A 16,617-nucleotide genomic window follows, 5' to 3' on the forward strand; every position below is an offset into this window, starting at 1 on the left:
ATAGACCCCAAATTGTAGATTATTGTTCTATTTGCAGGGTTAGGCAATCGGTAGATCGGTATCCAAAGTAGTGCAATCAAACCCCCTCATTCAGGGATGACATGCATGAAAATAAATGGTTCACTGTGGAAATGTGGCCAAGCTAACAGGCTAATGTCCAGTTAGTTAGTTCCCCATGGAGGAGTGCTGCGTTGGACGGTACAAAGTATTAGTCAAAGAAAGTTATGACTCACTAGTAAACGTCGATCTCCTAGGAGTGTTTTGCTTAGTTGTGCTGTTTTAAATCTCTATTCACAAGTGTTTATCAACAAGTAAAGATAAACAAACAAACTACTAGAGGGAATCGCCCCCGGCCACAGACAGACAGATATGCACCAGGCTGAAGCTCCTGATTTCTGACTTCCAGACCTACCTTCCTCCAGGCTAACTATGCTAAGCTACACCCACAGTCCAACCACAGACCCCTCTACATGGTCTTCATCTCCCCTGGGAATGATAGCATTTCCCCCCCCTGTTTTGTTTTAGATGAAGCTGTCAGATAGCCTGTCCGAACTGTAAACAGGCAATTTGCGTTAGCTTAACTTTAGAAGCAGTGTGAAGAAAGTTAGGCAATGGGGAGTTGAGATCAATTCTAAGCTGTAACTTAACTTAACTTAACTATTCTCTGACCACCTAGTTACCACCTACAATGCAAAAAGTTAATCTAAGTAAGATTAAATATCTTACATCAAGGCAATATAAGCTTGTTTTCTGTCTGACTGCACCAGTTTTAAGATAGCTCTTACTTGTTTTAAGACAATCTTGGCAAGTGACATTTTCCTGTTCTGTTGGCAGATAATTTTGCTTATTCTAAGTCATATTTCCCCTATTTTTATTGCTTTTTTTCTTGTTTTTGAGAGCTGACTTTTTGCAGTGTAGTTACCACCTAGTTAGTGACCCCCTAGCCAGGCATCGTCCATCGTATCCCGGCTAGACATCCATCCATCCCCTCGGCAGACATCCATCAGCTCCAACACCCAGGTGGCTCGGTCAGTTAATCTACTAACATAGGAAGTTAGCCTGCTATAAACACCCAACTAATCCCAGATCCCAGAAGAGAATTCCTCCATTTGCAACACAAAGTTAGGAAACCAAAACTTAGACAAAGTCAAAAACATCCAACGTCAACAGAAAGTTCCGATGTGTAGCAGACTGTCCGAACAGAACAAGGCTTTTAGCTGGAACACTCCCATCGCAAACCCTCTCCACCACACTGGTGTTATGTGGGGCTGCGTTCGTAAACTCGCTCTGGAATCTTGATCAGCGCTCATGGAATGCCTCTCGTCCAATCAAATGACTCGGTCCCTTTATGACGTCGAACGCCGTGTGCGCTCCGGCGCTCTCGGAGCGAATTGACGAACGCAGCCATAGTGTGGATAGCTGGAGTCAGAGGAGAGAGGGACACTGCTGTGAATGAATGAATGAATGAATGAATGAATGAATGGTCTTTATTGTAATTGATACAGTACAGGTACCATACAACGAAATTTAGGAGGGGGGGCTCCCCTGGTGCTAGGAAAAAAATACTAAAAACAAGAAGGGAAAAGAGCTGGTTTACATAAATAAAGGCTATATACACTATCCACTATACTATACTACTATACTATACAAATAAAACACTGTGCTGTACTCTATGCTATGCTATAAATATCCTAACATTTCCTATCTCTGAACCTTATGTACACAAGGGTTGTCATATTGCACATAGTATTATTGCACATTCATTTAAAGTGTCGCAGTTTGCAGGTTTGAAATGTTCACAGTTGTATTTCAATATTGCACTTATGATTACAATCTAGTAGCTGCCATCAAATTGTCTAGATTTTCCAGGGCCTAGAACCCAGGTCTTTGCTGTGTTCAGGGCCTGCTGCGGTGTGTTAGGGTTCGGGTTAAGGGCTGGAGTCACACTGCTGTGTGTTAGGGTTAGGGTTAGGGTTAGGGCTGGAGTCACACTGCTGTGGTGTGTTAGGGTTAGGGCTGGAGTCACGCTGCTGTGGTGTGTTAGGGTTAGGGTTAGGGTTAGGGCTGGAGTCACGCTGCTGTGGTGTGTTAGGGTTAAGGGCTGGAGTCACGCTGCTGTGGTGTGTTAGGGTTAGGGGTTCGGGCTGGAGTCACGCTGCTGTGGTGTGTTAGGGTTAGGGTTAGGGTTAGGGGTGGAGTCACACTGCTGTGGTGTGTTAGGGTTAGGGGTTAGGGCTGGAGTCACGCTGCTGTGGTGTGTTAGGGTTAGGGTTAGGGTTAGGGCTGGAGTCACGCTGCTGTGGTGTGTTAGGGTTAGGGTTAGGGTTGGAGTCACGCTGCTGTGGTGTGTTAGGGTTAGGGTTAGGGTTAGGGCTGGAGTCACGCTGCTGTGGTGTGTTAGGGTTAGGGTTAGGGTTAGGGTTGGAGTCACGCTGCTGTGGTGTGTTAGGGTTAGGGTTAGGGTTAGGGCTGGAGTCACGCTGCTGTGGTGTGTTAGGGTTAGGGTTAGGGGTTAGGGCTGGAGTCACGCTGCTGTGGTGTGTTAGGGTTAGGGTTAGGGGTTAGGGCTGGAGTCACGCTGCTGTGGTGTGTTAGGGTTAGGGTTAGGGTTAGGGCTGGAGTCACGCTGCTGTGGTGTGTTAAGGTTAGGGGTTAGGGCTGGAGTCACGCTGCTGTGGTGTGTTAGGGTTAGGGTTAGGGCTGGAGTCACGCTGCTGTGGTGTGTTAGGGTTAGGGTTAGGGTTAGGGCTGGAGTCACGCTGCTGTGGTGTGTTAGGGTTAGGGGTTAGGGCTGGAGTCACGCTGCTGTGGTGTGTTAGGGTTCGGGTTAGGTCTGGATCAGAGGAGAGGGACAGGGAGAACACTTCTCTACTGCCTTCTGGGACATGAAGTCGTATCATAGAAATACAGCCCGCCTAGTCAGAGTATGAACTATTCTACAAAACCTGTTTTTTTCTGCCAATAACTACATGAATAGCAGAATATCAAGAAGTGACTTTGGCATAGACTTATTGGGGAGAGGCTATTTACCTAATATATAACATGTCAAGGAATGTTTATCTTGTCTCTGGGATTTCATTGACTTGACTTCAAAGATCACAGAGTGAGACAAAAAAAATCCCCAGAACAGAGATCAGAGATACATTTGATTACGTTCATATCAATGTGGCCCAAACTAAACACCATGTCCAAGGATTGTACTGTATGGTCATGTAGAGGGCTCCCTCCTGTGGCCGATGGGAGAATAGCAGAAGAAAATAAATAAAGAGAAAATAAAACCTTCTTTTCCCCATGGGAAACACTCGGCAATCAGATAAGATGGTGTATAATATAATATGTATATGCATGTGTACGTAAAATCGTAATTCACACAGTAGGCTACATGACAAATTAATTAAGATGAATTAACAGTATAGGACACAAATAATCAATGTTCACTTTAGTTGTATTACTACTAATACTACTAATACAACTTTGTGGTAACAGCGTGTCCCAGACAAACACATCAAATACTTGAAACGTAATTAACGTGCTTAATTAAAGACTATTGAATTGGCTCCACTGAACAGAGTAGACAAACTACATTCAAACTATGTATTTGACACAGATCTGTGCTTTAATAACCGACACAGTAGATCTCAAAGTCTGTGCAAGTATTTTCAAAAGTGTTCCTAGTCTAAATTGTAAATACTCCGCAAATAATGACTTTTCAAAGATATCGTGAGCTTAGAATGATAAGGTTCTATCTCCGTTTAGGGCAGTTCAGAGATATTGATCGTCAAAGTTTTTACATTCCATTATGTTTTGTGAGATGGAACCTTTGTATTGTATTAATTACTAACTAAAAAATGTCAACATTTAAAAAATAACACCACACCACATAGGCATTAATAAACACCTAATGGATCAGATTATGTAAAAAAAACCTCAATGTTGACAAAAATGGAGATAGAACCTTATCATTCTAACGTCACGATACTCGAGCCTAATGTGGCATGAAGGGCCCAACAACACCGGCATGACGGGTACACTTGATTAACTCTCCCAGTGGCCCCGCGGTGCGCTGGGTTCAAATTCCATTTGTTCTCCTCGACCAATGACAGTAGTGGGAAAACTCAAACCTGGGCCGGCGGCGCGCCTCATGATATAAATCAGGTGCAATTAGTGGGCACTTTTAAACCCGCCCCGTAGTAAGACACGCCCCCGTAGTCAAGACAACAGCCAATGGGGAAACGGTGTCTGTTCACAACAGCCAATGGGGAAACGGTGTCTGTTCACAACAGCCAATGGGGAAACGGTGTCTGTCCACATCCAAACAGGCCTGGAGGAGTTAGGCAGTTTAATGTCACTTGTTCTTCAGCCAGCGGAGCGACGAGGCCACCTGAGAAACACCAAGGGGGCCACCGTACATCTGTCTGCATAAGGAATGTGTTTAGGATAGACTCTCAAGAAAGCGTTTGAGGGGGAAGGGGAAAAGATATTAAAATATATAATGGATCCAAATAATTGTGTGTCGGATAGTGGGATAGAGGGTTTCCCTGGGGGACCTGTCACTGTGAAGAGACAGGCGGTGAAGCGACACCACCATAAACACAATCTGAAGCATAGGTACGAATTTCTCGAAACTCTTGGAAAAGGGACATATGGAAAAGTAAAAAAGGCTATCGAGAGATCTGGTAGAATGGTAAGTTAAAGTTTCCTCTGCTTATGTACTAATATTATATAACATGTTGTTTATTGGACGGGACAGCAGGTTAGAACCTGTTATATCCTCTATATCCTATAATAATATGATGAATAATAATAATATCCTATAATAATATGTGTTAGATCAATTAAGTGAATGTTTATTGCAGGATAATCCTGCAATAAACATTCACTTAATTGATCTAACACATATTATTATAGGCACTTGAATGGATGTCAGAAGCAATAAACTGTAACGATCGTTTGTATGCTTGTTTGTAGCCTATGTGGACTGATGATCACAACAAGTAATGTGTGTTTGCATGATCATGACTCACTCACACTACAATGAAGCAACAATCACAAAGGTCCCTCCACCTGGACTTCAAATACACCTACTGTCACTCTTCTTTATTCAAAACAGGTCTTGCCATTAGCACACATAAACCTTTTACATAACACAAGAGAAACTCCCTAAAGCAAGGGGATTGTGATGGGTACAAACATGCTTTCTTTGGCCTAATCCCCATCAACTGAACTGCATGACTTAAAGAAAAAAAAAGTGGCATGTCATAGTTTCAGTATTAGTTTCAGTATTAGTATCAGCTAGTTTAATTCATAGATTACAATCTACACTGTCGTTTTCAACGTTTTGAATGCCCACACTGTGGTCCTACAAGGGCTGAACATGTCCAGACTGTGTCTGTCCACTGAACACTAGAACAAAGGGTTTGCCAAACTGTCCTCCTGTATTCTGCAATTCCCAGCAGTTGAATAGGCCTAGAGCTCAGCCCACTGGGTAGAAAAGTTGGCAACTTGACACTATGGCACCAAAGAGGCCTCTGGAAAGCATTCACTATTTACTCCCTGTTTGAGAATGTGTTTGGGTACAGATCCAGCTAGTTAAATTTCAGAGTTCAACGGTTGAGAAGAAAGAAAGAAAAAAAAAAAGGACATTCTCTGCTCTTGGATGGTACAGTTCAATAAATCATGTCTTCTTATCTGTTATATACAGTATATGAGAACATACCGTCCTGGACATCCAAAACAGTATGTTGATAACTGTGTCCAAGAGTGATTTTACAATGAACAACTAGGCCTACTACTATATGCAATAGTCACATATGGGAATGATGATGGCAGATCTTCATTAAGTGCAGTTGAGCACAACACTGGGAAAGGGCTTGATAATTAGTTGATCATTTGAATCAGGTTTATTAATGCAAGGCTAGAACCAAAGCCTGCACCTTTGCGGGTCTACAGAACTATGATTTAAAGAACACTGGGGAACGAGAAACCATGTACTGTAGCTTGAAAGTGGCAACCACAGTATTTTTCCATCTGATAAGAACGAGACAGTGAGTTGCATATTGCTGTGTCAAAGGCAACACTAGAATAGACCACTGGATTCTATCAAATGATCTCTAGATTGGACAAGGGCAGCTCCATTAGCTTAATGCTGATTTCAAATGCCGTATTGAGATGTGTTCTCAGATCGAAGGACACGGAACAAACAGTCCCTTGTAGCTCGCCAACAAAGACATGGTTTGCAAAGTGAAAGTCAATGTCCCAAAATCTCTCAACGCTTTTATGAGGTCACCTGCATAACCGCATCCCGGTGGTATAATATCTGACACTGAGGTGTAATATGTAACCCAGATTTGTCCTCAGAAAGGACATTTGGTAGTGTGTCTCCTGAGGACATGCATGGCTCTATAATCCAGCACTCAGGTAGTGAGGGGAGGGGGGGGGCTGGGGGGGAATTCTCACCCGTCTGAGTGGCATTCCATTCACCTCCTGTGGCCTGAGGGCAAAGGGAGGGAGAGAGGAAAAGAACTGAGAGAGACGTCCTCCTGGGCCACGTGTTGTTATCTCCACTGGTGCATGTTTCTCTCTGCTTCCACAGAGCAGAGACACACATCAGCAATGTTAAACAATGCAGGATTGGTCAAAGCTGTGCAGTTCAGTAACCTTAGTGACTAGTTCCATCAGGGGAAAAGAACAATATAGGCTAGCTGTAAACATTTGAGGGTATGGTGGTATGATACCTCCATGGTTTCAACGTTCATGTTATTACTTGATACTGATCAGTCATAAACAAGGAGTTGGGGGGGTTGGGTAGACAATGGTATTGTCTTTGCAGACTTTGACGAGTCCTCTTTAGGAATGGACAAAGAAATGTCAATATTCTTGTTACACAGAGATTAATAGCCCCATTTAAACCCTGACCTGAGGCAAAGTGCTGTACCGCTAGCAATGAGATTGTTCAACTTTAAACAGGTAAACCCAATTCTAGAGTGAAGCTCACTCAGAGCCTTTCAGTTGTAAGTGCAAATGTGACACATTGTAGTGTTTTGGTCCGCATGTCGGCAGTTCAGACTTTTGTTCAGACTTTTCTTTTGGAAAAACGTGAATACATTTCCGCGTTGTTGAAAATCAGTGACACATCGCTAGTCCACTGACACAGCTTGTTTTGTGAGCCTGCTAACAATGTAAAGTAGTGTTATCAACTAGGTAGTGGGGATTACTCACCGAATTCATTGCGTTGCAGTATTTTGGCTTGACTAGCGAGTTTGTCAACAACGTTGAAACGTATGTCTGTGTTTCAAAATAAAACGCTAGAACGTGTCACAAATATCATATTAGAGCTATCCCATTGAATTGTAGATTGTAGTGTAATTGAGACGATACCACACTCACAATCCACATTTGAAACAATATCAAATAAACAAATCACCTGTTCATTCACCATCAAGGAAGCAGGAACCTAGCAGGAAATACAATGGGTGGGGGGGGGGTTTACCTATTGTTCCCTTAGATGTGTGGACAGACATGCATGTATATTACACACAAGTCTCCAGTATAACTCCTTCTTAATATTTTCTAATGGAAGCAAAAAAAACACACAAGAGCAATCCTGACCTCCAAAAAAAACTATTTTTGTTTCTAATAGGTCACATGATGAGGTGTGCCTAAAAAAGAGAGGGAGGTTTATTTGTTCGTGAAAGTGTTTGCTAAGTAAGCGGGGCTTGACCCTTTACAAAGAAAGTGTTCTGTTTGAAGATAGTCAAGTTTGTTTTGGGAAAAACATGCTGAGAAGTGTATAACGTTACAGGTTGAAAAACTTTCCCCCACGGAAACTTCTGTGAAGATAAGAGCGCAGAAACACGTTCATCCCTGTCTGAGACCTCTCTGAGTCGTCTGCATATCTGGGAATGTACCATCACAAATCATTTGTCTTGACAGCTGAGGCCCTCCTCACTGTACTTCAGACACAATGGCTTTGTTGGCGAAGGCTTTCCTGTAATCAGACTGCCATGTCAACAGTGAACTGGGGCTTTGTTCGTGCGTCAGGCCTGGACCTGTGAGAAGCTCTATGACTAATGTTGCTGCGTCAGTGACGAATTCCTCCGAATTTAATAGCATAGAGAGGACGATGCCACTGCTGGCTGATTAAGAAAGTGATATGGGGACGAGAAACATTTCCATTCTCTTGTTCTCTCTCTCTCCCTAAGTCTTCGTTTTCGAACGGGGCAGAGATGTGGAACGTGATACAGGGAGTGACCTGTAACACAATGGACGGGATCATCCTACACCCCCCCCCCCCCCCCCTCATGAAATTCTGTATGCTTGATTACATAAGTAGAGAAGATTCATCCACAAGCCAGACTGTGGGCATGCCACGCGGTATGTCAGTGTGTGTTCAGTCCTCAGCGCCAGTGTTTTTGCAGGGGGGCAAAGGATTCAGTTCAAAATGGGTCTGTTCGACATTTAGGCCTACAGTTTGGTCAAGCAGAGACCGAGCTTTAATAAGGCTATACTCTCGATGATCCAGCCTCAAACCTCTTGGATTCATACAACACTAGACGTGCCTCCAGTGTGAATCAGTTTGTTGATCATTTGGTTTTCCCAGCAGCCATACCAGCATTGACAGAGAAGGCGATGATGAGCTATGACTCACTCACGGGAAGAGGTCGAGTGTCTTTGAAGGTCTTGTCTGGTGTCCTTCCTGTGGGGTACTCGCTAGACTTGTCAAAAAATAAGCCCCCCCAGCTAGTCGTTGAGTCTGTGTGTGTATGATGAATGTGAGGGACTGAAGAACCCCCACCCTTCACCACATTCCCCCACCAGCCATTGCCAACCACAGTCTGTCTAGTCTAGATACTCAGGAAGTACAGGATCCTACAGGATCTCTCAGGCTACAGAACAACATCTTTCACAGAGATATCACTCTGATAAACACCCCCCCCCCTCCCCACATACTCCCCCCTCCTACCCTAGGTTACAATGACTAATGCTAAACTCCATTTTGTTGTATGGTACTTGTACTCTCGCAATGACAATAAAGTTGAATCTAATCTAATGTCATCTAATCTAATATATCATACACAAACACATGCACAAACAGTCAGTCACACACATGCGTGTCGTGTCCACATGGTTGCAGGCCTTGTGCATGCGTGCACACACACAAACGCTCACATAACCGATTTCTATTCAAATTCAAATGGTCTGATGCTGTGGTGGGCCTCGCTGATGTAACACCAAACAATGGGTTTCATCACAGCAGACAGACCCCACATGCACACACACACACACACACACACACACAGCCCTGCCACAATAACACTAGCATGGTCAGTTTACTCTCAGCTCAGTACCTCACAAGCCTGTAAACTGAAAACATGAGAAATGGCGAGGTAATCATTTGGGTTCATCCTTTGAGTTGGAAATGTTGCTGATGATTTTTCCAGCACGCTGTCCCAACTAGACCACATCCCAGGTTTACTTGTCAAGCGATTTGACCATTTCTTACGTACTTGTTATGTATTAATGGCTGTGACCATTATTATCTTTCCCTTGGACCCCATGCTGCCCTTCGATCCCTGAATGAAATAAAGCCAGGGTGAGGTGGATGCAAAAACAATCATCATACACTGCCATTGTAACCATATGATTTGTCCTTATGCATACCTGTCCTGAATTTCTTCTTCTTATTATTATTATTATTTTATTTTTTTATTTAACCTTTATTTATACAGGTAAAAACACATTGAGCCCCAAGGGCTCATTTTCAAGTGTGACCTGTTCACAGGCATACAACAACATCCACCACAAACAAACAAATACAATACAAAATCTGGCCTACATAGTCTAAAACTAAAACTAGTCTAAAACAGTCTAAGATAATCTAAAACTAAACTAAAACTACAAAACCTAAAACTAGACAGCTAAAGAGCTAGGGACAGGGAGGGGTCAGCAATGGGCAAAAGGGAGGGTCAACTCAATTGCAAGAACAAATCATTTTTGTGTTTTTCTCCTGAAGGTGGCCATTAAATCCATCAGGAAGGACAAGATCAAGGACGAGCAGGACTTGGTACACATCCGCAGAGAGATCGAGATCATGTCCTCCCTCAATCACCCCTACATCATCACCATATATGAAGGTATGGGATTTGCTTGATTTAATGATTTAAAATTCTTACTATTATTACATTCATTGTGTTCCATAAATTATGTTTCTATTGTTGTTGTTTTTGTAGTAAAGCAACTTTTTAGGAATTTGAATTAAAACGTTTGTTAAACTTTATGGAGAGGGGAATAAAAAATGGCACCAAGCTGTGTGTGGGGTGAAACGTGACACCAAATGTACAAATGTCTTCACAACTGAACTCTGCTGGAAGAGGTGTTGGCAGAGTTCGGTCACGCAAGCCTTTGTGTACTAGTTAGTGAGCCATTCTAGGTTGCATAAGCAGCGACAACCCCACCCCCACCACCCCCACTCCTCTCCCCGTCACCACTGACAGACAGACAATGTGGGGAGCCTCGTGTTGCCTTGCTAACACCCCCCCGTCCTGCCTACACCTACACTGCTATCCTGTCATCCACCCTCGTGTGAACATCTGTGTGTTTGCACCCGTGTGGTCTCACAGTGTTCGAGAACAAGGACAAGATCGTGATCGTGATGGAGTACGCGAGCCGAGGCGACCTGTACGACTACATCTGTGAGAAGCAGAGGATCTCGGAGCGCGACGCCAGACACTTCTTCAGACAGATCGTGTCGGCCGTACACTACTGCCACAGGGTAAGCACGGCGTCTCTCTAAGCCTCTCTCTCTGCCAGGCTTCTGTAGTTCTGTAGGCCTTCCTGTAAGATGCACAGGGCTGGTGAAGGAGACTAGGCAACTCGGGTACGAACAGACGGCTCTCGTAAAGTCTGTATTTAGTGATGGCCTTTTGTTTGCCCACCCACACACTTAATGCTGACAAACGTCATCAACGTCCACCACGGACGTCATACCTTCTGGGTGGAGTTCTGGATGGAAACCGCACTCTCACCCACCTCCTCCTGCCTCCTCCTGCCCTGTACACTCTCACCCGCCTCCTCCTCCTGTCCTGTACACTGGCAGAACGCCCCTCATAGTTACATAATGAATATTATTCACATTGTTCAACGTCCGCCCCGAACAGGACGTCTGTTACAGCGCCGCGGGGTGAAATGAACCGTTAGGTCTGTGAGAGGCAGTGTCAGATGGACACACGCACACACGCACTCACACTCTCCCTAATGAGGGCGCAAAGGAACAGACGGGCTCTGTGAACACGCACACGGACACACACATCTAATCAGTTGTCACCCAGAGTCCAGAGCTGTGTAACGTAAATGTTACTGTCAAAGGTACAGTACATAGTGTAATAGTCTGCTGCGGAGCTGTACAGTACAGTACATCAGAGTACAACCTGAACCCTTCTTAGAGATGGGAAAGTTTGGTTCCATAAAACCCTACTTTAGTTGACAGAGTGGATGAAATTGGCCTATAAAAATGCCTCTGCTAAACAGCTGTCTATTTGGTTTTTACTTTTTTAAGATATGTCAATATTGTAAGTTACTTTATGGTTGTTTGAGTTTCTTAATTCACTCTGAGGCAGGAAGTGTAGTCAGTGGTAGAACATTGTTTGCAGTCAAAACCAGCCCAATATAAAGACTCCATTGTGGCGCCTTATTGAAAGCCGTGGAGGTCTGGGAGTGATTCTAACAGAAGCGCGAGACAAAAGTAGTTTGGAATTTGAGCTAAATGTAAGCATCAGCTAACCGGACCCACACCTCAGTCACAGGCATGCCCTCCCGCTGGGCGGAGGACAATGGGGCATAGCTGACATTCCAGAACAATCTTCTGTTGGGAGAATAGAATAAAGTAATGACCCCAATGCTAAGGGGACTTTGCTCTTGTTTTAACACTTTGAGGGTAGCAGTGAACAAATTGAATGCCTGCTACAGAACTGATTAGATGTGTCAGTTGAGACTCGTTGTTGCCTCTTCAGTTGCTCTCTTTGTGGCTTCTACAACAGCAGTAGAACATTTTTTTTTAAAATATTTATTGCAAAACAGTACACATGAAAAACTCACATTATTACACCAAACAAAATAAGTGTCTGTCCCGATTTGTTTCCCTTATCTTACCCCCCCCCCCCCCCCCCCCCACTATAAACACATGAGTAACCCCCCCCCCCCCCCCCCCCCCCCCATGGCGATAACATCCCAGCAATAGAACTATTATTGAGTACTGATTATTTTTGTGTTTTTTATCACATAGAATGGGATAGTGCATCGGGACCTGAAGTTGGAGAACATTCTACTAGACGGCAACGGCAACGTAAAGGTAAGGACGACTGTGTCTAGTCGCCTGTGACAGTCTCACATCTTTAGTATTTAGCATTTGCACACCTATAGCTTTCACACTCCAGATACTGCAGTGGTGCTTTAAAAAAATTAATAAATAAAATACCGTCCTTTAATTTGCACGTTTAAAACACTCTCATGAATATGATGTTCTCTACTTTCACACTGGGTGTAGTTGGGTGCAGTTCATCATATACAGTGATATACTGTATGTATTTGTTTGTACCTAACCGTATACTTGTTTAAATCACGCCCCCAGATCGCAGATTTCGGTCTGTCTAACCTGTACCACGGAGACGAGTACCTGCAGACGTTCTGCGGCAGCCCCCTGTACGCGTCCCCGGAGATAGTGAACGGGCGGCCCTACAGGGGGCCGGAGGTGGACACCTGGTCCCTGGGCGTCCTGCTCTACACCCTGGTGCACGGGGCCATGCCCTTCGATGGCCACAACCACAAGAACCTGGTCCAGCAGATCAGCACCGGAAACTACCGCAAACCCACCAACCCTTCAGGTGATTCTTTCTACATAAACCCTCCCTCCTTTTTCACAGTGGTGTTTTTAAACATATGACTTAGTTATGACTTATTACACCAGGCCTTGCGGTTAGAGTGTCCGCCCTGAGATCGGGAGGTCGTGAGTTCGATCCCCGGCCGAATCATCCCAAAGACTATTTGAAAAATGGTACCCGTACCCGATGCTTGGTACTCAGCATTAAGGGTTAGATTGGGGGGTGAGACCCTGCGAAATACCAGCATCATGTCCAGGGGGTGTACATCAAGCCGCCCTCACGATACGGAAAATGTCACCTACGGATTGTCATTGATTGTACTTGAATTAGGCATCCTAGCAAAGCTAACTGGTTTGTGTTCTTGCTCCGTGGCTCAGATGCGTGTGGGCTGATTCGCTGGATGCTGATGGTCAACCCTGAGCGCAGAGCTACGATAGAGGACATCGGCGGACACTGGTGGCTCAACTGGGGTTACCAGCGCCCCCTGCTGTCCGAGAGCGAGACGGCGGCGATGGCGCTAGTGCAGCCCGGCGGGGGGACGACGCCGGCGTCCACACAGCAGCAGCACCCGGGGGGGCTCGCCGGCATCGCCAGCTGGCTGCGTAGAACCTCCCGACCCTTACTGGAGAACAGCTCCAAGATGCGCTGCCTGCTGCGCTCCTCGCACGGGGGGGACGTGGCGCGCCAACGCTCTCTGCGGAGGTCGCGGAAGGAGAACAACGTCTCCCAGACCATGCACGAAGGAGCCCCCGCCCGGCCCTCCAAGGGCATCCTGAAGAGGAGGGGCAGCGCCAAGCAGAAGGCCCTTAACGAGACGACCCCGGGCGCAGGGACGCAAGAGGAGCAACCGAGCGACTTAAGCCTCTCCGCCCCGGCCGAGGTCCCGCCCGCCGCCGAGTCGCTGCCGCGCAAGGGCATCCTGAAGAAGCCGGCCGCGCGGGAGTCGGGATACTACTCGTCCTCCCCGGAGAGCAGCGACTCGGCCCAGACTCCCCAGGCCCAGCTGTGCCCCTCTGCCCCGCCACGGCGCAAGGGGATCCTGAAGAACCACGGCAAGTTCTCCTCCGCGGGCGGCCTGCAGGAGTTCGGGTCTCTGGACCAGCTGGCGGCCTCCCTGCCGCGGGGCGGAGTCCCCCGAGCGAGGCCCGGCACGGCCATCAGCGAGGACAGCATCCTCTCCTCGGAGTCGTTCGACCAGCTGGATCTGCCTGAGCGCGCGGGGCCGCCGGCGGCGACGGAGCACCAGGCCGAGGGCACCATGAGGGGCTGCGTGTCCGCCGACAACCTCCTGGACATCAGAGGGGAGAGGCTCGGGGACGGCCTGCTGCGGCAGAGGGGACATTGGGAGTGCTACAGGTCCGGGGTGGCCGATAGTTCTTTCTCCATCTCAGACTGTGAGAATGTAACGGAGGCCTACAAACAGGCCATGGTGATAGGAGGCGCCGCAGCCAGCTGAGGCGTAAGCAAGCGTCAACGGACAAAGTAAACGCCGATGTTGGCTAATCGTTGGACATGGTTCATGATAGGGTGTGTGACTCAATAGCCAAATTGGTAAAGGGGGAAGTGAGTAGCTACAGTAGCTGTACAGGAAGTGACATTGTTTTTGATGTTGTCGTACTCACTCTATAGGCATTGTACCAAAAAACTGTCTTGCAGGGACTGGAAGGGAGCAAGAGTATTGGTTCCTAACCCTAGTATCTGCAAGACAGAATGGGAAAAAGTAATGCCTTCTTATTGATAGTTCATTAGATCTGAGCTTTGACATATAAAGATGTGATTTATTGATTGATTGGTCAGAAAAACACCAAATGGCACAGTAGGGTTTTTTTTCCGAAAATGATGAATGACTGCATTGTAAGTGCCTCTTTTCAAAGACTCAGGAGGTAGCTGACACTGTTCATATTTAAGACGAAGTTCAAATAGGCTTTGTTGTTCTTTTGTTGTTGTTGTGGCTATCACGCAAAATGTTGTTGTTTTTTTATCAAAAATGTGCATTTCTGTTCAGGATGCGAGGGAACTGACAGCTCATTAATACCAAAGATTAACAAATTCAAAACATTTTGGGACCCAACTATTCGGTTCACCATGTTACTCGGACGTAGTTTATGTCGGTGTACAATAGGGTCTCCTGGCCCTGGAGAACTGCAGGGTCTTATGGAGTGAGATGACTCACAATACTGAGAGACAGACAATGGCTTGAATGACATCTTTTAAACACTCAGGCACAATAGGGAACCTGTAGAGGTTGTTGGCTATTTCAGGGGAAAGCCAGGGAATTACAGTGGACGTTCTCTCAGTCCTGGTTTTGTCAGGTAAAGAATTGCACAACATTAGCTGCTCTCTGGAGCTAAATCATGAGCTTTAGCCTAGCATATAGTGCTGAGTTAATATGTAACCTCTCTAGCAAACAGAAAACCAGTCTAGACCGATACACAACACATCCATGGGTTGATTTGGTTTATAAGAATGGGTCTAAAGGTGTGTTTCGGTTTCCCTGTAACTGTGACACAGCAGTTGACCGGCAACAGGTATTTATTCTTTTACTATGTGCCCTAAAGTCTGGGCATTTCATGATTATGACCAAGATTAGATGCAATACGTCAAAACATCTCAGCATATTATTAGATTGCTATTGTGCCAGTGTACAAATAAACCATTAATTAAATTAACATTAAACCTGTTAATTCTATAATCTGTTTATCAGGGTTCACTTGAATGTTGGACAAATGTCACAAAACTAATTGCACAAGATGATTCGCACAAAAGGGCTGTATTAAGCTGCTAGACTTTTGGCTGCAGATATCACAAAAAAAACATTGTGAAATCCTGGAGGAACTGGACTATGACTGGGATGTGGTGATAACTTATTACTGTTTTTTGATTGATAATTTTAGGACTGTAGGGGTAAGAGGAACAAGGGCAGTAGGTTTTAAATGTGTACAACAGTAGTCAACTAAGGAGGTCATAACTTCATATTTTTGTTTTGTTTTTGACCTTTTTCAGTATTACGTTTTTGTCGTTTGCAAAGATTCTTTGTTTGCCAAGTCATATCAACTACTTGCACACAAATATGAAAACTAGCTACCAGGAAATAAAAGAGAGAATCTAAGAGTTTTTTCTTGAGTGGGACACGATCCATGTTTGCCAAAGTGCCAGATGTATCTTTTGTGTCACCTTGTACCCGGTCCCACTGGCCTGACCTGGCCCAGCAAATCAATAAAAATGGAAGTTATTCTGATCTGAATGACGTCTTTCATTGTTTATGACCTTGTTAGAGATGTTTATGGTTGTTGTGATATAAAATGGTGATTCAAATGGTGAACTCAAGTACAACTCAAGAATATGAAAAACAAAAAGCAGTATTTTAATAATAATTCATATTGTATTAAGAGGAAACACTACTCTGAGCTCACAGACCTGCAAAGATCCAGTGCAATACATTGGCATGTACCACAAATAACAAGTAAAAAATGGTCTGAAACGTTTTACCCCTGATGGGAAGGCTGAGATAATTCTCTGAAGCTAGCTAAAGTTATACTAAAGTTTTAGAAAATACTTTGCAGTAACAACATAAAGAACCCTGAAACATACTCTTACGTGTAACTGAAAAGAACATTTGGAAATCACAAAATGATAGCCACAATTTATATTGTAGTGTAAACACAGATAGCTTATGAGGCATTTGGGTTTCTCATCACAGACACTCTTTGTTCAGTGGACATGTGATAGTACTTCTCCACCT

General features: G+C 45.0%; 1 protein-coding gene across 1 annotated transcript; it reads left to right on the forward strand.

The window, feature by feature from the left end:
* Positions 1-4,378: 4,378 nt before the first annotated feature.
* On the forward strand, positions 4,379-16,119 carry nuak2 (NUAK family, SNF1-like kinase, 2). Its single transcript, XM_080548237.1, has 6 exons — positions 4,379-4,684; positions 10,013-10,133; positions 10,620-10,771; positions 12,281-12,346; positions 12,626-12,878; positions 13,253-16,119. Exons 1-6 carry the CDS (start codon positions 4,493-4,495, stop codon positions 14,329-14,331), a joined length of 1,863 nt encoding a protein of 620 aa, XP_080404363.1. The 5' UTR covers positions 4,379-4,492; the 3' UTR covers positions 14,332-16,119.
* Positions 16,120-16,617: the final 498 nt, after the last annotated feature.

The sequence above is a fragment of the Nansenia antarctica genome, assembly GCF_963989245.1.
Source record: "Nansenia antarctica genome assembly, chromosome: 18".
Lineage (NCBI taxonomy): Eukaryota > Metazoa > Chordata > Actinopteri > Argentiniformes > Microstomatidae > Nansenia > Nansenia antarctica.